This window comes from Dasypus novemcinctus, chromosome 8 (genome assembly GCF_030445035.2).
Source record: "Dasypus novemcinctus isolate mDasNov1 chromosome 8, mDasNov1.1.hap2, whole genome shotgun sequence".
Taxonomy (NCBI): domain Eukaryota; kingdom Metazoa; phylum Chordata; class Mammalia; order Cingulata; family Dasypodidae; genus Dasypus; species Dasypus novemcinctus.
Window position 1 is genome coordinate 99,214,539 of NC_080680.1, and position 19,730 is coordinate 99,234,268.

At 39.6% G+C, this 19,730-nt stretch overlaps 1 protein-coding gene and 1 pseudogene across 11 annotated transcripts in view; one reads left to right on the forward strand and one right to left on the reverse strand.

Annotated features, from left to right (window-relative positions):
- Positions 1–19,730, forward strand: part of CDK5RAP2 (CDK5 regulatory subunit associated protein 2) — a 256,300-nt gene that overhangs the window by 5,959 nt on the left and 230,611 nt on the right. For all 11 annotated transcript variants that reach the window (XM_058302477.2, XM_058302480.2, XM_071217029.1 and 8 more), the window contains exons 2-3: positions 3,048–3,115; positions 15,455–15,522. In XM_058302477.2, coding sequence (XP_058158460.1) covers positions 3,048–3,115; positions 15,455–15,522 — 136 coding nt within the window. The remainder of the gene's footprint in view (positions 1–3,047; positions 3,116–15,454; positions 15,523–19,730) is intronic.
- LOC139439464 (large ribosomal subunit protein uL30 pseudogene) lies at positions 14,224–14,932 on the reverse strand (annotated as a pseudogene).

The following is a 19,730-nucleotide window of genomic DNA, read 5'->3' on the forward strand; positions in this document are numbered from 1 at the left end:
TAATAGAAAGAAAAACAAATTGTTGAACTACAAACAAAAGTGCACTAATTGGTGTAATTGTATTATGAATGTGATGTCCAGTCCCATCCAACAGCTTTCAGGGTACTTTAAAAATGAAATGCTTAGTCCTGCTTGGGTCTTGTGCAAATGAACAATTGTTGCGGCCATAGATAGGCACAGAAAGAGATCACACCTTTTGGATGGCAGTAGAGCAAGATAGGAGAAGGTAGTGATGCAGCTCAGGCGAGGTTAAATTTATTCACTCAACAAATAGTCAACAAATAGCAGCCTTTGTGGCTGTGCATTGTGCCGAGTGCTATAAGTTCTCTGCCTGGTTCATTCCATCCTCACCACAGTCCCTTTCAGGAAGGTATTTTAGGGTTGCCAAGGGTGGTGAGCATGGGGTTTGAAATCAGGCTCAGTTGGGTTGGCAACATTTAAGAAATACTACCTGCGTAAGAAGGCTGTGGTAAGGATTAAATGGAAGGCTGCCTGTCTCATTCCGAACATGGTGCCAGTGCGTGAGTGCTCCATACTGTTTAGATTTGTGATTATTATTATTATTTTTCAAAGATTTATTTATTTATTTCTCTCCCCTTCCCCGCCCCGGTTGTCTGTTCTCTGTGTCTGTTTGCTGCGTCTTCTTTGTACGCTTCTGTTGTTGTCAGCAGCACGGGAATCTGTGTTTCTTTTCATTGCGTCATCTTGTTGTGTCAGTTCTCCGTGTGTGCAGCACCATTCCGGGGCAGGCTGTACTTTTCTTTCGCGCTGGGCGGCTCTCCTTATGGGGCGCACTCCTTGCGCGTGGGGCTCCCCTATGCGGGGGACACCCCTGTGTGGCACGGCACTCCTTGCGTGCATCAGCACTGCGCATGGGCCAGCTGCACGTGGGTCAAGGAGGCCCGGGGTTTGAACCGCGGACCTCCCATGTGGTAGACGGACGCCCTAACCACTGGGCCAAGTCCGCTTTCCTAGATTTGTGATTATTATACTTTATTTTACACTCAAGGAAACCTGTCCTACTGCATGTCACATTCATTTAGGAGCTTTGGGCTTCCCAGCCCCAGGGTCAGTGAGTGGAAAGGGTGCTGAGAGACCTGGATTTTGGTCTCAGTTTCGCCACTAACCCTTTGTGATTTGGGGCAAGTAAGTTCCTTCTCCTCTGTGGACCTCTACTCCCCATGTGTACAACGATAAAACCATATATAAGCCCTCTTCCTTTGCTTACGTTCTTTTGATTTCTAGTAACAATCCATCAGGCCCCATTAGTTCTAAGGCCCATAGTGAATGGTCTCATGGGAGGAGGAAGCTGCTAGGGGCCAGAGGTGTTCATTGGAACCAGCTGGAGAATGCAGAGAACAGAGATTCATAGCATTTTAAAAGTGGGTAGGCTAACCTCAGGTAGAAATTCGGCAGGAACCTGGCAGGATGGTGGTTTGGGATGTCAGATGTTACTTTACAGACTTCAATGTTTGCCTGTTGGTAGTTTGTCTAAGATTAAATTGTTTGGCTTTGCCTGCCAGGTAGTTTTCAACTGTGATTGATCTTGGCCTGAGAATGTAGGGGCCAGACTCCAGGCTATGCTCGGCCAGTAACCTGGTGTGTGACCTTGGGCCTTTGGGCCACCATATCTAAAAGGTGGTAGTTGAACTTGATCTTAATTTTAAAAATTCAGTTTGGAAAATGGACTTTGTTCCCCTAGTGGTGCTAATTGGAGAAAATTGAGAATTATAGAAAATTAAAAAGAAGGAAAACATCTCTAATTTCCCCACAGATGATTACTTTTAATATTTCAGTATATTTTCTTTGTTTTGTTATGTATTTATAATTCACCTGGTTCCAAAAAGGATGAGGGCATATTCAACTTAAATTTTTTCAGTTCCTTTATAGCAGACACATTTTATATAATCATTCTCCTGATGTTGAAGTTTTACAATATTTTCAATTCTTTGCTTGGTCCTGATCTTGAAAGTCTAGTCCAGCTCCAGAGTTTGGTGAGCAGACACAGTTGTCCCACAACTGGGACAGTGGAAGAATTTTGTGGGGTTAGACATAAAAGGCTTATATTGTGGGCTTGGTTCTATATTTAACTGCCATGTGACTCTGGCTAGGCCACTGACATTTTCTGTCTTGCATCTTCCTTTAAAAAAATGTGTAGCCCCTCAGAGAATTGGGCAATTCTAATGATGTTGAGTCTTTTTAAAATTATAAAGCATTTATATGTTTCAAGATGATAATAATTTTGCTCCCATTTATGGTGTACCCACAATATGCCAGGTATCTTGCTGGGCACTGTATATCTTGTTTAATTCGCAATTACTGTGAAGTGGCTGTTGTTTTCCTTTTACAGATGAAGGAAGTGAGACTTGATGAGGTATGTAGCAAACCTTAATAGAATCCAAGGTAGTGTCTTTTGTGTAAAAGCACACCTATATGGTTCAGTTTTCTGTCAATGTTTCCAGGTCCTCAACGAAACCATTTATTTAACCAGCACAGCTTTTTGAATCAATGAATTCTGTATTTTTCTTTGACATTCTTAAAGTATCTGAATTGGTATCTGATTTCCAGAACTGCTGATGATAAGCAGGTGATAATGAAAACAATACTAACAAAAACAATAGGTACCATTTATTGAATGCTTATTATATACCAAGTATCTATATGCATTAACTCCTTTAATCTTTATAGACAGAGGGTGGTGTCCCCATATAACAGATTAAGAGAGACTCAGAAGCATAACTAAGGCCTGGCACAGTGCCTTTGCACCCTGCTCATATTTGGCACATGGAAGATTTGTTGTACAAATGTATGAATGACCTTGCTGAAAGTCACCCAGCTACTGAGTATTAGCCCTGCAACTCGTTTCAAAGCCAGAACTCAGCACCAAGCCTGAATTCTTAACCACTGTGCTGCATGCCTTCCAGGTAGTTTAGCTGTGTGTCCCTTATTGGTGATAGCCTGATGATTATCATGTTTAGTGCAGTAGTCTTAATAATCACTGTAATTCACAAGCTAGCTCATATCTTATTGCACATGTTCTCTCCTAGTGGCCTTGTTCCCAATTTACCAGATGACCTGGATGGTATCAGCTCCACTGCTGGTTTGGGAAATGATGGTAAGTAACACAAAGCCAGCATTCTCTTGAGTAGGAACAAAGGAAGTAGGCACTAGCCTATGAATGCCTTGAAGCTCAGGACTGAGCTTTCATATCTTTGGGGCCCAAAGCCCAGCCTGACCTGGCACACGGTGGGTACTCAGTATTTTGTGCATTTATTTTTTGCTTTCTACTCCCTTTCATGAACTCTCTTATAGAAGAATTGATGTCCTGTAAGCAGTAATCATGAGTTTTATTTCTTGCTACTGAGCTTAAAGGGATTTAGATAGTGTTTTCTGACCTGAACAACTACACGGAGGCTGGACATTGATGTGGTGGCTAGGTCAGGCACAAAGGTTCTGTTGGTCTCCATTGCTAATGCCTGGAGGCCCAGGAGAGCTGCCTTCCTAGTGGTGGCTGGACTCCATTTGCTGGCTGAGGTCTAGCATTCCTACATGGGCTTGCCCTTTGGAGACAAATAGCTGGTTAGACCACAGGAGTTGGTGCTGAGTAAATAAGCAGAGTATTGTGTTTAAGCTGGATTATGAGGAGACTTTCTGCTTTGTAGTTTGGATTTTACTAAGCATTCTTCATAATTTTTGTTTCTGGAAAAAGTGACTGCTATTTCTAAGTGGCTCTGTGGGAAGTGCTAATAGATTGCCTTATTTAAATACCTTAGAGTTATTTTGACTTGCTTTTTTTTTTCTCTAAAGTGATGAGCACTGTGCAAAAGAAAATTTTTAGAACAGAGAGGATAAGTATCACCAAATTTATTACTTTAAACACAAAATCCAACAAGTCTGTTTTTTATTCTTCCTGTTTACAGGCAGTTAGAAGCAGAAAATTAAGAGATGGGTCTTTTCCTTGATTCAACCCATAGTGTACCCCTGCTTTATGCCGGTATCTGAGCCGAGCACTGGAAATTAACCTTGAACATGGTTGTCTAGCAGAGAAGACAATTAAACAAATTATTTTGATGAATGATATAATCAACATAGTGAGCAAAGAAGAGTATGGTGCTGTAAGAAGGGATAAGAGGCAGATTTACAGTGGGATGGAGGAAGAAATCTGGCAAGAATTTCCTAAGAAACTGATACTGAACTGAGGCTCAAAGAATGAATAGAACTTAGGGAGAAAGGAGAGGATGAACATCTTAAACACAGGTGACAGAACGTGGCCTGTTTGAGAAATAGGAAGACAAAATGTGTGCCCTTGGTGTAGAGGGCTTGTCACAGTCTACCTTTGCCCAAACCAACTCCTGAGCCCCTTCTCACATGCACTACATGTGTAAGTTTTCGAATGCCATGTACACTGCCCCTCTGCACTTTTGCATGGCCTGTTTCTGCTTTCTTTTGTCCCCTTGCCTGGTACATGCCTGCTGCTGCTTTAAGACAGCTCAAACTCACTGCCTTCTTTGGCTCTCCAGGCTGATTTAGGTTTGCTTTTTTGTCTGAACCTTATATATTTCATTTCATTTATTCCTGTTTGCTACTTTTAAAATATCAAGAATCAGACCACTTCTTACCTATTTATACTACTTTCTCTTTGGTCCGAGCCACTAGCATCTTTGACTTAGATTATTCAGTACTAGCCTCCTAACTGCTTCTGTCCTGAGCCCCATTCAGTCTTTTCTCATCACGGCAGCCAGAGGGAGCCGTAGAAACCTAAGTCATATTATGTCACTTAGCTCAGAATTCTCCAGCAGCTAGCTCCTCACAGTCCTTAGAAGAGTCTACAAGGGCACACACAGACTGGTTCCCAGTACCTCTCTGACCTCCTCTTCTACTCTTCCCTTTGTTTGTCTTCAGTCCATTGCCTCCTATTTGTTCCTCAAACCCACTAGGCATGCTCCCACCTCAGGCTTCTCCCTTTACCCGGAGAGTTCTTCCCCCCAGATATAGAACTCTTTACCTTCAAATCTTTGCCCAGATTTACCTTTCCATTGAGATCTTCTTTAATAGCTGCCTTATTTAAAATTACAATCCTTACCCCAGCCCTGGTATTTCCAATCCTTATCTACCTAATTTTTCTTCATAGTATTTATCACATATAGTTGAACTGTGATTTTATTGCCTGTCTCTTCCCTCTAGAACATCATCTCCTTTTTTCTGTTTTGTTTTCTGATACAGCCACATCTGGAATGGTGCCTCGCAGAGAATAGGCGCTCAATGCCTATTTGTTGAAAGAACGAATTTATTCACTCAACACATATTAACTCAATACCTAAATATTGTCAAGCACTTTGTGCAGCACAGTAATGGTGTGTTTACATTTCTGTCTTGTCCACTTGATTGGTTACCTCTTGGGTGCAGGATCAGTATCTCCCTCACTATTGTTTCCCTACCTCTTAGCATTGTGCTTGGCACAGACCAGATGTGTAATAAATGTTTATTGAATTTAAAAAGCTCTGGAAAGATTTAGATACTGACAAAGTCTTAAATCACTCGAAAGCAGGGATTGGCAAACTGTGGCCTATGGGCCTGACTGTACTGTGATTTTTTCCTTTTCTTTTTTTTAAATTAGAGAAGTTGTAGGTTTACAGAAAAATCATATAGAAAGTACAGAGTTCCTCCAAACACATGCAGTTATTCCTATGATTAACACACTACACTAGTGTGGCTCCTTTGTTACAATTAATGAACCATTATTATTGTGATTATACTATTAACTATAGTTCATAGTTTACATTAGGGTTCAATGTATTGTACAGTCTGTTTTTTTAAAAAGTTTTTATTCTAGTAACATATATGCTACCTAAAATTTCCCTTTTTAACCATATCCAAATATATAATTCAGTGCTGATAATTACATAATGTTGTGCTACCATCATCACCATCCCATACCAAAATTTTTCCAGTCATCCCAAACAGAAACTCTGTACTAATTAAGCATTAACTTCCCATTCCCTACACCCACCCTCCCCTGATAACCTATATTCTAATTTCTGACTATGAATTTGCTTATTCTAATTATTTCATATCAGTGAGATTATACAATATTGTCATTTTGTGATGAGCTTATTTCACTCAACATCATGTCTTCAAGAGTCTTTTAGGTTATTGCATGTATCAGAATTTCATTTTTTATGGCTAAATAATATTCCATTGTATGTATTTACCATATTTTGTTTATCTAGATGGATGCTTGGGTTGCTTCCATCTTTTTTTGGTTAAAGATTTATTTATTTATTCCCTGCCTTGTTGTTTGTGCTCACTGTCTGTTTTCTGTGTCCATTCTCTGTGTGTTCTCTGTGTCTGCTCATTTCTCTTTAGGAGGCACTGGGAACCAAACCTGGTACCTCTCATGTGGGAGAGAGGTGCTCAATTGCTTGAGCCACCTCTGCTTCCTGTTTTGTTGTCTCTTTCATTGTGTTTCCTCTCTGTGTCCTCTTCTTGCATCTGCTTGCTGCGCCAGCCCATCACGCCATCTCGCTGTCTCGCCCTTCTCCAGGAGGCACTTGAAACCAAACCCGGAACCTCCCATGTTGTAGGTGGGAGCTCAGTTACTTGAGCTACATCTGCTTCCCTGCTTCCATCTTTGGCAATTGTGAATAATGCCGCTATGAACATTGGTGTGCAAGTATTTGTTTGAGTCCCTGCTTTCAATTCTTTTGGGTTTGTACCTAGAAATGGGATTGCTGAGTCATGTAGTAATTCTGTACTTAATTTTCTGAGGAACTGCCAAATTGTTTTCCATAGTGGCTGCACCATTTTACATTCCCACCTGCAACAAATGGGTGTTCTATTTCTCCACATCCTCTCCAACATTTGTAATTTTTTTTTTAATAGTAGCCATCTTGTGGGTGTGAAATGGTATTTCATTGTGATATTTGCATTTCCCTTATGTCGAATGCTGTTGAGCATCTTTTCATGTGCATATTGGCTATTTGTGTATCTTTGCAGAAATGTCTATTCATATCTTTTGCCCATTTTTAAAATGGGTTGTCTTTTTGTTGTTGAGTTGTAAGATTTCTTTATATATTCTGGATATTAAACTTTTATTAGATATGTGATTTCCATATATTTTCCCCATTCTCTAGGTCTTTTTATTTTTTAATGGAGTCATTTGATATAGAAAAGTTTTTAATTTTGATGAGGTCAATTTATTTTTTCTTTTGTTGCTTTGTTCTTTGGGTGTAAAGTCTAAGAAACTGACACAGGATCCTAAAAATGTTTCCCTACCACTGCCACTTTGTTGAATTAGTTTATTAGCTCTAGTAACTTTTTTTTTTTTAGAAAGTATTAGGGATTGAACCCGGGACTTCATACATAGGAAGCAGGTGCTCAACCACTGAACTACACTTGCTCCCCAGCTCCAGAAATTTTGTTGAAGATTTTTCAGGAATTTCTGTAGGTAGAATCATCTGGAAACAGTGAAAGTCGAGTTTCTTCCTTTCCAATTTTGATGCCTTTATTTTCATTTTCTTGCCTAATTTCTCTGGCTAGAACCTCTAGCACAATGTAGAATAGCAGTGGTGACATGGGCATCCTTGTTTTGTTCCTGATCTTAAAGGGAAAACTTTCAGTCTTTCACTATTGAGGATGATGTTAGCTGTGGGTTTTTCATATATGCCCTTTATCATTTTGAGGAGGTTTTCTAAGCTTTTTTTTTTTCCAAAAAGGATTGCTGGGTTTTATCAAATATATTTTCTCCATCAATTGAGATGATAATTTTTTTTTTCTTCCCACATTCTGTTAACCTGGTGTATTACATTATTTTTTTTTCTAATTTTGAACCACCTTTACATCCTGGGATCAATTCCACTTCACCATGGTGTGTAATTCTTTTCATGTGCTGTTGGATTTGATTTGCAAACATTTTGTTGAGGATTTTTGCATCTATATTCATAAGAGACATTGGTCTGTAGTTTTCTTTACTTGTGGTATCTTTATCTGGCTTGGTGTGAGGGTGATGTTGGCCTCATGGAATGAATTAGGGAGTGTTCTTTCCTCTTCAATTTTTTGAAAGAATTTGAGCAGAATTGGTGTTAATTCTTGGATTGTTTGGTAAAATTCCCCTGTGAAGCCATCTGGAACAGGACTTTTCTTTGTTGGGAGGTTTTGATTACTGATTCAATCTCTTTATTAAGTAATTTGTTTGTTGAGATTTTCTGTTTCTTCTTGAGTCAATATATAGACAGTTTGTGTTTCTAGGAAATTTGTCCATTTCATCTAGGTTATCTAATTTGTTGGCATACAAGTATTCATAGTATTCTCTTATAATCCTTTTTATTACATTGGGGTTGGTAGTAATGTCCTCCTTTTCATTTCTGATTTTCATTGTATGGGTTTTCTCTCTTTTCCTTCATCAGAGGAGCTAAAGGTTTGTCAATTTTATTGATCTTTTCAAAGAACCAACTTTTGATTTTGTTGATTCTCTCCTTTTTTTTTTTTTTTTTTGGTTTTCGGTTTCATTTATTTCTGCTCTTTTCTTTGTTATCTTCTTCCTTCTCTTGGGTTTAGTTTGCTCTTTCTAGTTCTTCCAGTTTTGAGGTTAAGTCTCTGATTTGAAATTTTTTTTTTTAATGTAATCATTTGGAACTATAAAATTTCCATCTCTGCACTGCCTTTGCTGCATCCCATATAATTTATGTTAAATTTTCATTTGCCTCAAGGTATTTCCTAATTTTACTCCTGATTTCCTCTTTAACCCATTGGTTGTTTAAGAGTATGTTATTTGGGAATTGGACTTGGCCCAATTGATAGGGCATCCGCCTACCACATGGGAGGTCCATGGTTCAAACCCCAGGCCTCCTTGACCCATGTGGAGACAGCCCATGTGCAGTGCTGATGTGTGCAAGGAGTGCCGTGCCACGCAGGGGTGTCCCCCATGTAGGGGAGCCCCACTTGAAAGGAGTGTGCCCTGTAAGGAGAGCTGCCCAGCGTGAAAGAAAGTGTAGCCCTCCCAAGAATGGCACTGCACATACACAGAGCTGACACAACAAGATGACGCAACAAAAAGAAACACAGATTTCTGGTGCTGCTGATAAATATAGAAGTGGTCACAAAAGAACATACAACGAATGGACACAGAGAGCAAACAACTTGGGGGGGGAAGAGGAGAGAAATAAAAAATAAATCTTTTTTTAAAAAAGTATGTTATTTAATTTCCGTATATTTGTGAATTTCCTCTTTCTCTTTCTATTACTGATTTTTAGCTTCATTCCAGGGTGGTCAGAGAAAGGTATGATTTTTGAATTTATTGAGATTTGTGACCCAAGATATGGTCAGTCCTGGAGAATGATCCATGTGCACTTGAGAAAAATGTATTCTCTTGTGGTTAGGTAAATTGTTTTTTTATGTTTGTTAGGTCTGTTTGATTTGGAGTATTATTCAAGCCTTGTAATTTCCTTTCTGATCTTCTATGTGTTCTATTTATTATCGAGAAGCGTGTGTTAAAATCTCCTAATATTAATGTTGAACAATTTCTCCTTCAAATCTGTCAGTATTTGCTTCATATATTTTGGGCTTTGCTGTTAGGTGTATAAGTATTTGTAATTGTTAGTGTCTTCTTGTTGAATTGACACTTTTTTTTTTTTTTTTGAATTGACACCTTTACCACTATATAAAGACCGTCTTTTCCTTTGTAACAGTTTTTGACTTAAAGTCTGTTTTATCAGATATCTGTGTAACTATCCCAGCTCTCTTTTGGTTACTACTTATATGTAACATTTTTCCATCCTTTCACTATCAACCTACTTATGTCTTTGAATTTAAGGTAAATCTCTTATAAACTGTGTATGGTTGGGTCATGCTTTTTTATCCATTCTGTCAGTCTTTGCCTTTTACTTGGAGAGTTTAATCCATTTATATTTAAAGTAACTACTGATAATGTAGGACTTCCTTCTGCCATTTTGCTATTTAATCTTTGTAAGTAATATCTTTTTTATTCCTTAGTTCTTCCATTAATTCCTACTTTCATATATATTTGATTTTTGTTTGTACCATATGAATTTCTTCTCATTTATTTCTGGATTTTTTCCATATATTTGTGGTTATTGTTGGGTTAAAATTTAACATCCTAAATACATAACAGTCATATTTGATTTGATACCAACTTGTGTTTAGTAGTGTACACATACAATATTTTTATACCCCTCTGTTCCCCTGTCATTACTTTTTATGCATTTTTATTTTAATATAAATTTTAAGATGTTAAAAGTGGAGTTACATCCCAAAACATACAACATAATTGTACTGGCATTTGTTATCACCCATGTAGCTATCTTTACTGGAGGACTTTATTCCTTTACTACTTTGATCCACCATCTCGTGACCTTTCCTTTCAGCATGAAGAACTCCCTTTAGCATTGCTTGTAGGGCAGGTCTAGTGGTGATGAACTCCCTCAGCTTTTGTTTATCTGGGATTATCTTTATTGTGCCCTCATTTTTAAAAGACAGTCTTGCCAGATACACTATTCTTGGGTGGAAATTGTTTTCTTTCAGTCGTTTACATATTTTATCCTACTGCCTTTGTGCCTCCATGGTTTCTGATGAGAAATCAACATTTAATCTTTTTTTTGGCCTCCCATGTACATAACATGTTGCTTTTTTCTTGCATCTTTTAGAACTTTCTTCTTATCCTTGGCATTTGACAATTTGACTACTGCGTGTCTGGGCATGGTTTGAGTTTACCTTGTTTGGATTCCTTGGGCTTCTTGAATGTGTGTATTTATGTCTTTTGTTAAGTTGGGGTAGTTTTCTGCCATTAATTGTTTGACTAGTCCTCCTGACCCTTTTTCTCCTCCTTGGATTCCCATAATGGGTATACTGGTATGCTTGATGGTGACCTATAGGTATTTTAGGCTCTGTTTGTTTTTTAAAATTGTTTTTTCTGCTCTTCTGCCTAAATCATTTCAGTTGTTTTGTCTTCTAGTTCACTGATTCTTTCTCCTGCCAGCTCCTTTCTGCTGGTGAAACCGTTACCGGATTCTATCTAGGTTCTTGGCTATGGTGCAGAAATCAATTTCAAGAGCATGCTGGGTGAGTTAGGCTAGTAATTTATTCAGGTAGGGAGGGAAGAGAAATGGGAGAAAATAACAGAAAGTATTGGAGCAGGGGTCCCAGGTAGAGAGGAAGGGATGAAAAGGGATGAAGAGGGCTGATTTACGAGCTACAGTTCCCCATTATAGATTTTAAATTCCCAGGTTTATTTGCATGGCCACATGGCAGAGGAAAAATGGTGAAAACAACACACAGAGGGCAGGACAGGTCTGTAGGCCGAAGAGCAAGGGGAGAGCAAGGGGAGAGCAAGCTGTGCTTCAGTTTGTGCCTGGCTTTTAAACTGTTAATTATTCTACCCCTTTGCTAAAGGTCGGGGGTGGGGAGGTGGGGGGTTTCCAGCTGTTTGCTGTTTTGATTGATTACCCCACCCATTAATCCCTTAATGAGAACCCAATGATAAAGTTCCTTGATAACATCTGGGCTTTACCTTGTTCTCAGGAAGGAGTCTTTGTTCTGGGTAGCAGAATCCTGGGGGTAGGGTTCCTCCAGCAGCCATCTTGGGGGTTTCTGATGTCCATGTGGACTCTCTGTCAGGTTCCAGATCTGTCTATTAATTCCCTATCTTATTAGCCTGCTTCAAAACCCTTTAGGGAACTTTTCATTTAGTTTTTGTAGTCTTCATCTTCAGTATTTCTATTTGTTTCCCTTTTAGAATTTCTTTCTCTTTATACATCCCCATTCTTATATTGTTTGTTCATGATATCCTTTAATGCTTTCTCTGTGTTTTCCTTTGTCTCCTTGAGCATATTGAGGATCATTTAAAAAAATCTTTTTTTCCAGTATATTCAAAGTCTGGTTTTTTTCATTGATGTTTTCTGGATTTTTATCTTGTTCTTTGGATGGGCCATCATTTTCTCTTTCCTTGCTTGTCTTGTAATCATTTGTTGCACACTATAAATTTTACCATTTTAAAGTGTTAACTGTGGGGAAACGGACTTGGCCCAGTAGTTAGGGCGTCCGTCTACCACATGGGAGGTCTGCGGTTCAAACCCTGGGCCTCCTTGACCCGTGTGGAGCTGGCCCATGCGCAGTGCTGATGCGTGCAGAGAGTGCTGTGCCACGCAGGGGTGTCCCCCGCGTAGGGGAGTCCCACGCACAAGGAGTGCGCCCCGCCCGTAAGGAGAACCGCCCAGCGGGAAAGAAAGTGCAGCCTGCCCAGGAATGGCGCCGCCCACACTTCCTGTGCCGCTGACGACAACAGAAGCGGACAAAGAAACAAGAAGCAGCAAATAGACACAGAGAACAGACACCTGGGGGCGGGGGGAATTAAATAAATAAATCTTAAAAAAAAAAAAAAAGTGTTAACACTGGAATTTTGTCCCTGAACTGCATGTTCCTTAGGTTTGTATCTAGCTAGTGATATGATGGAGATTTCCTTGAGCTCCAGGAGCTAACAAGAAGTAACAGACCAATGCAAAAAACACTTTTCATAGTCTTTGCAAATTGCCTCTGCATTGCCTGATGCGCTCATTCAAGGATGGCCCTCCTATTAAGATCAGCCCTAGCCAATTGTAAAACAGGGTCTTCCCCTTCTTTTCTGACCTTCTTCTTTTGTACTTGCTTATGGCCTTAGAAATTCACTTTTTTACAGGATTCAAATGCCTCCTCCCTATGAAGTAGAATTTTTCCTTCTCTTTGTTGCTGTACTGTATGACTTAAAGTATGTAATCCTTTGCTCCAGGTCAATTGAACTTAATATTTCTTAAAACAGCTTTAACTGTCTGCAAGCTGCTTCTGCCTGCAGGGCAAGTTCTGGGATGGTGAACCTGTTGAGTTTCCTGGTTCAGGCATTTAAGCTGCTATGGGATTGTTTAGCGCTGACATACAGCACCACAGTAGGTGCATAGGGCTTCTTCTGCCCCTCTAGAACAGGGCCAGGGACTCAGAATGGAAGCAGGTTGGCTCCATACTTGTCAGGGAGGGGTGGAGGGAGAGGCCTGCAAAGTGTCATGAACTTCTAACTTATTTTAAAGCTGTGTTTTCTTGATTCAGCATTTACCCAGTTACTGCAATCCTTTAACTGTTTTCTGGAGTTCTGAGGAATATGGTTTTGCCAGTTTTTGCTAGTAGTTCAAAGATTCTGTTGGGGACCTGCACCCTATTTTGTCTTTTGCTGCCATCTTGGTTGACTGGAAGCTTACCCCCTACCTTTTAAGTTGAAGTTTTTTTTATCCTTCCCTCACCCCTGCTGTTTTGCTGTCTGTGTCCATTTGCTGTGTGATCTTCTGTGTCTCTTTCTCTTTTTTGTCTTCTCTTCTTGTTTTCTCCTCTAGGATTTACCTGGATTTGATCCTGGGGACTTCCAATGTGGAGAGAGGTTCCCTATCACTTGCGCCACCTCAGTTCCTGGTTTCTGTTGCATCTCATCTACACTCCTACCTTTGTCTCTCTTTTTGCCGTGTCATCATCTTGCTGCATGGCTTGCCGCCTGGGCACTGGCTCTCTGCGCGGTCAGCTCGCCATGCTTGTTGCTATGTGGGCAGTGGCTTGCCACGTGGGTACTGGCTCGCTGTGTGGGAACACCTTTACCAGGAGACCCCGGGAACTGAACCTGGGTCCTCCCATATGGTAGATGGAAGCCCAATCACTTGAGTCACATGTGCTTCCCTGAAGAAAAGTTTTTTTTTTTTTTAAGATTTATTTATTTATTTAATTCCCCCCGTCCCCCAGTTGTCTGTTCTCTGTGTCTATTTGCTGCGTCTTGTTTCTTTGTCCGCTTCTGTTGTGGTCAGTGGCACGGGAAGTGTGGGCGGCGCCATTCTTGGGCAGGCTGCACTTTCTTTGGCGCTGGGCGGCTCTCCTTATGGGGCGCACTCCTTGCGCGTGGGGCTCCTCTACGTGGGAGTCACCCCTGTGTGGCACGGCACTCCTTGTGCGCATCAGCACTGCGCATGGCCAGCTCCACACGGGTCAAGGAGGCCCGGGGTTTGAACCGCGGACCTCCCATGTGGTAGACGGACGCCCTAACCACTGGGCCAAGTCTGTTTCCCTGAAGATAAGTTTTTATTGGAATATAGCTGTTCTCATTTGTTTATGAATTGTCTCTGATTTTATTTTTTTTTTAATTTGAAAGCATTCACTGTTTATTAACTGACCAGATTACAAAAAATAACCCTCGGTAGAACCTTATTTCATATTTCTATTAAGCCTATTGATCGGGTCTTCCCTGTTGCCAGTATCTCCCCCTTCTACAAAATAGATGGTCTTTTTCTGGATGAAGTTGTTTGCTTCTTTGAAGCATTTTAAAACAGTGTAGATCTCATGAATTAGATTCTCTGTGCAGGTGATACCATACTTAACAAGAGATCATGCAATCAGAAAGTTATCTGTCAAGGCAGTGTGCTTCTATTTGATTTTGCTATAACCATACTTACGGATCAGTTCATTCACTGATTCAGGTTTGGGTACCTCCATGCAATATATGGTTCCACAATTTTCATCATGTTAATTGAGGCCTTATTGAACTTAACAAAGGTGCTTTGAAGATCTGGTGAAAGTGAAGAAGCTGCAACACTTTTTGGACCTTTGGGCTCATACCATTGATAACTCTTATTCTGATGACAAATGCCAATTTGGGTTCTGCAGGTACATAGAAGTTGCCAACTTTCCTTGACATTCTAGCCATTCAAATTTTAGTTATGTACATCTGCCTAAATTCCTTGTGTTAGTGCTTAGCTTTTTTATAGATAATCTTCCTCATTGCCTTTCAAAACATCTTTTGGGCAAACTTATTTCTCAAGTGCTTGATCTTCAGTTCTGCAAAATCCTTTGCTTCTTTTTTTTTTTTAAGGGTTTCTGGTATAGCAGGACCCTTCTGCTCTTTGACACTCTCCATAGTTTCAGCTGGAAAAGAGCTTGTCTCTGGCTTTTGTGATTCCACAGATAAGGTGAATAGTTAATGACAGATTTTAGACTTGCATTTGACCCACAGGGACTGAAATATTTATTGTCTGCTCTTTTAAGAAATAGTTTGCCAACCCCTGCTCTAAAGTCAGATAGATGCACTTTAATTACTAACATATGAAGATGACATTGTTTTCAGCAAAATAATTTTATGACAAGTAGTAAGATAGTACATATCAGGTTTTTTCTCCTGACCATTGCATTTTGTGGGTTCATCCTTTGACACACAATTTTTTCTTGGGGTTAGTTTAAGTAATTTGTAAATACTTGAAATATGATGGTGTAATGCTTTTCTGGGATTCAAATCAGTAAATCACAATGGACAGAACATACCAGCATGGTATATTGTGGAAGCTTTTCATGTTTTTTTTCTTTTCTGATTCTGTTCCCTATTGTACTGTTGGACAGTTTGCATACCGTGATGTTTTCCTTTGTCTGTTTTACCTTTTTATAGTGCTCCCAAATGTGTCAGAAGAAGCAGTGTCTCCTACCAGAGCACGGAACATGAAGGACTTTGAAAATGTAAGTGGAGATACTAAATTATGGACCCTAACACATCATGTCTGTTGCTGTTGTCTAACCAGAATCAGGACGGATTTATATTTCTTGGAAACTAAGGTGATGTCAGAGTTAGGAAAAATGTTAAATCTCATAGGCATTCTCTTATGAGACTGTTACACCCCCATGCAGTCAGCCCTTTTATACATGGGCCAGCTATTGGTTCTGACAGGATCAGCAACTCTTTGGGGTATTTTTGGAGTCCTAAAGGTGAAGATGTTAACATATCACACAGATGAGGGGAGCTAACATTGTCAAGGGCCTAGTGTGTAAACCACATTATTTATGATCCTCATTTAATCCTTGCTACAAGTCCTAGGGTGTTTTGTATTATCCCCATTTTACATATTGACTCTTAAGACAGGAGAAACTTGTTTAAGGTCATATAATATGTAAGTGGCAGAGCTGGGGTTTGAATCCAGGTTTTAATGAGATTCTAAAGTCATTATTCTTTCCATTCCATTGAGCCACCTACCTGCATTTTGTAGGCATCATCATTGTTGCTTTTGAATGAAATGTGAGGAGCCTCTACCCAGTCCTGTGTATTAGTTGTCTGAGAATGTTTTATTCAGTGATAGATTTGGCTGTAGTGTTCAATGGCATCCAATATTGTGTCTTCATTTGTTAGTGGAGGAGGTTTGTTGTCAAGTAACAGGAAAATAAGGTTATTTTCCCAATTCTAATTTTCCTTAACAAGTTACCGGTTCAGTACTTCATTTATCATGGGAAGAATTAAACCGTTCTTCATTTGTAACCAATTGAAATCCATACTATGCAAAACATAGGAGATATTTATCAGAGAGAAGATGGAGGACATGACCAGAAGGACGTTCCGCAATTATGTTTCTCTCTCCCCAGTTGTCTTAACAGAACAGAGCAATACTGTCTGGATTTAATTTAAAATACTCATTACTGCTAATAGTTATCTGCAAACCACCAGTGACCAATTGAAGAAATGACATGTCAGATCACTAATGGAAACAAGTAATTTCTGAGCTTTGAGTTGCTATAATTTCAACTGTACAACTCGATATATGTTGTGGGGTCTGGGGCCTCAAACAAATGAAATTTGATTATTCCACATCAGGTATAATTAAAATATGTTCTACTATTAAGTAGTTGTTCCTGTTTCATCATAAGAGTAATAATACCTTATGTTTATTGAGCTCTTGCTCTGAGCTAGGTACTTTAAGTGTTCAGGTTTTTATATACAGTAATATTAAAGCAGCTCTGAAGATAGAGTTATTTCATTTTTAAAGGGCACATTTTGGAATTTTATTTCTGGATGAAAAATTTAACAGAATTTTAGGATTTTAGTTTTAATATTTTATTGTCTGCCTTTTGATCTGGAAGGAACCTCATAATGGAATCCAGTCCTCATTATTATATGTAGGAGAAACTGAGACTCAGGAATGTGCGGTGGCAAAACTATTCTCAGAGGCCATCTGTGCTACCTAAGGAGCATAGACTCAAGAGCCAGACAGCTTTTTTGTTCATTCTACTTTGTGACCTTGGCCTGTCACTTACCTTCTCTGTACTTTCCTTATCTTGAAAATGGGGCTAAAATTATTAAATGAATGATAAATGTGATACCCATGTGCCTAGCACAGAGTACATTCTATGTGTTAACATATTCTCCTTCTTACTGTTATTGTTATACTTATTATTTGTACTCTGCCACGTGATTCAGGTTTTCCTTGCTCAGATATGTGTGTTTGTGTTTGTTTTATCTTTTAAACGTTTTATTTTGAGATTATTTCAAACTTATAGGACAGTCACAAAAATAATACAAGCCCATAAAGAAAACTCCAACATACCTCCCACCCAGTTATCCAGAAACACCAACTTTGAACATTTTGCCACATTTCCTGTATCAGATGTGTTCTTGATGACCTCAGTACTATTTTTCTTGATATGAGGGAGAGCATTCCATGCCAGTATCTTAGAAATTATGTTTTTTCTTTATGGCAATGGTCCTTTGACTGCTGTTAGGTTCTTATGGCATTAATATTGTTTATTGTAGCATTTTCTTTTTTTTTTTTCTTTTGAATTAGGCCAGTAATTTATTCAGGTAGGAAGGGAAGAGAAGTGGGAGAAAATAACAGAACAGGGGTCCCAGGTAGTGAGAAAGGGGTTGAAAAGTGATGAAGAGGGCTGATTTTTACAGGCTACAATTTCCCATTATAAAATTATAAATCCCCAGCTTAACTTGTGTGGCCACATGGCTGAAGAAAAACGGCAAGAGTGGTACGCTGAGGGCAGGCACAGGTCCATAGACGAGAGAGTGCATGAGAGAGCAATTGAAGCATTTTCAAGAGCAAATTCTACAGTCTGAATTGAAGTGACAGGGGTATGGATATAGCTCAGTGGTTACGTGCCTCCCTCCCATGTAGGAGGTGCCGGGTTCAATCACTGGTATCTCCTAAAAAAAAATAGCAAAGCATGTCTTACCCTGTAGCATGCCTAAATCCATGCCTTGGGTGTGTACTTTTCCTTTTTCTTTTTTCTTAATAAACTCTTTACTCCTTTGCCTACCCTAAAAAGAAAAAAAAGGAAATTGAAGTGGCCTTGTTTTTCTCACTATTTCCCTTTCAGGTCTTTATATGTCACTGAAAATTTTCATTTAGCCTGAGCTAGTAAATGTATGATCTCTGTATAGAAGTAATTTGGATTTTCTGTGATGCTTATAGGAAATGTTCTTGGCATCTAATCCTAATTTTAGAGTCAGCATGCATATTAAAGAGGGGGCCAGAATACTTGTGATTTAAAGAGGAAACTCAAGATTCCTTTTCTTCCAGTCTCAGATGACTGATACCTGAAAATCAGTCAACATTTAGGTAAGGTCTAGCAAGACATAGGCTCCCTTCAGTTTTTTTTTTTTTTTCCTTTTTTTCAGGAGGTACTAAAGATTGAAACCAGGACCTCATACATGTATGCGAAATGGTCTAGGAAGACATAGGCTCCCTTCTGTTTTTTTTCTTTTTTTTTGGAAGTGGGGGGTGAGGTATTAAGGATTGAACCCAGGACCTCATACATGTGTGAGAAGCAGGCATTCAACTACTGAGCTCCATCTGCTCCCCTCCCTTCTGGTTTGCTCAGAGAGTTCATCTGTTTGCCAATAAACATTTTCAAATATATGTTCTGTAGAGAGGCTAGGGATGCAGAAATATATTAAGATCAGGTAAGTCTCCCTATCAAGAGACTCACAATCTGGTTGGGAAGATGGATAGGAAAATAGTGCAGTGATAGCGGTCAGGATGCTGTGGGGGTACAGAAGAGGGTCTCTGAACCTTACCTGGGGAAATGGGGAGGTTCCCTGGGACTGGCATTGATGGAGTTGGGTTTTTGGGACAAGTAAGGATCAGCCAAGTGTAGAGGACTGGGGGAACATCCCATGCATTCACATGTGCATCCTTAGGGAGAAGCATCATAGCATGTGATGAGTTCAGGGAATTATAAGTTCTTTTTAGCAAAAAGGAGACTGTGAAGGGGCCATTGAAGCAGGCAGAGTCAGATCTTGTAGGTTCTTGTATATTATAATGCTTTCTTTGAATTTTGTCCTGAATATTAAGGACAGCCAATAATGGACTATAATCTGGGGAGGAGAATGACAAGAATTGTGCTTTCAATTGATCTCCCATGCTGGCAACTGTAAGGAGAAGAGTTTGGAGGGGAATATGCCAGTGGCAAGGTGATCAGTTAAAAGTCTGCTGTAGTACTGCTATGGGCCAGAAGGAATGAGTTACAGCTATAGGAATAGAGCTGAAATGTTTAGAATAGTGTCAGAATTTCAGAACTGGAGATGCTCCAGGACTCATCTCATCCAGCCTCTTTTTTTGAATGGGACCTCTGAGGCCCAGAGAGGGCAAGGCACTTCCAAGCTTTGAACCAAGATTTGGCACAATGTATCCTTTCTACTACAGTCTACTTTTCCGTCCAGAAATCTCACTCACCTGCCTACTTTTGAGTCTTTAAACTGGTAATCCATTGTCTAATATCCTCATCAGCTGAGGATCTCATCACCTGTATGAGAGGCCAAATGGTAGGAAGTTGGTAAATCCATTTGGTCTTCTGTGGGAGTGTCTTGGTCTTTTCTAGATGATAACATAATATACTGGAGACAAGATGCAGGAAGCTGGTACAGCGTATCCAGCCTAGTTACTGTTTAGTAG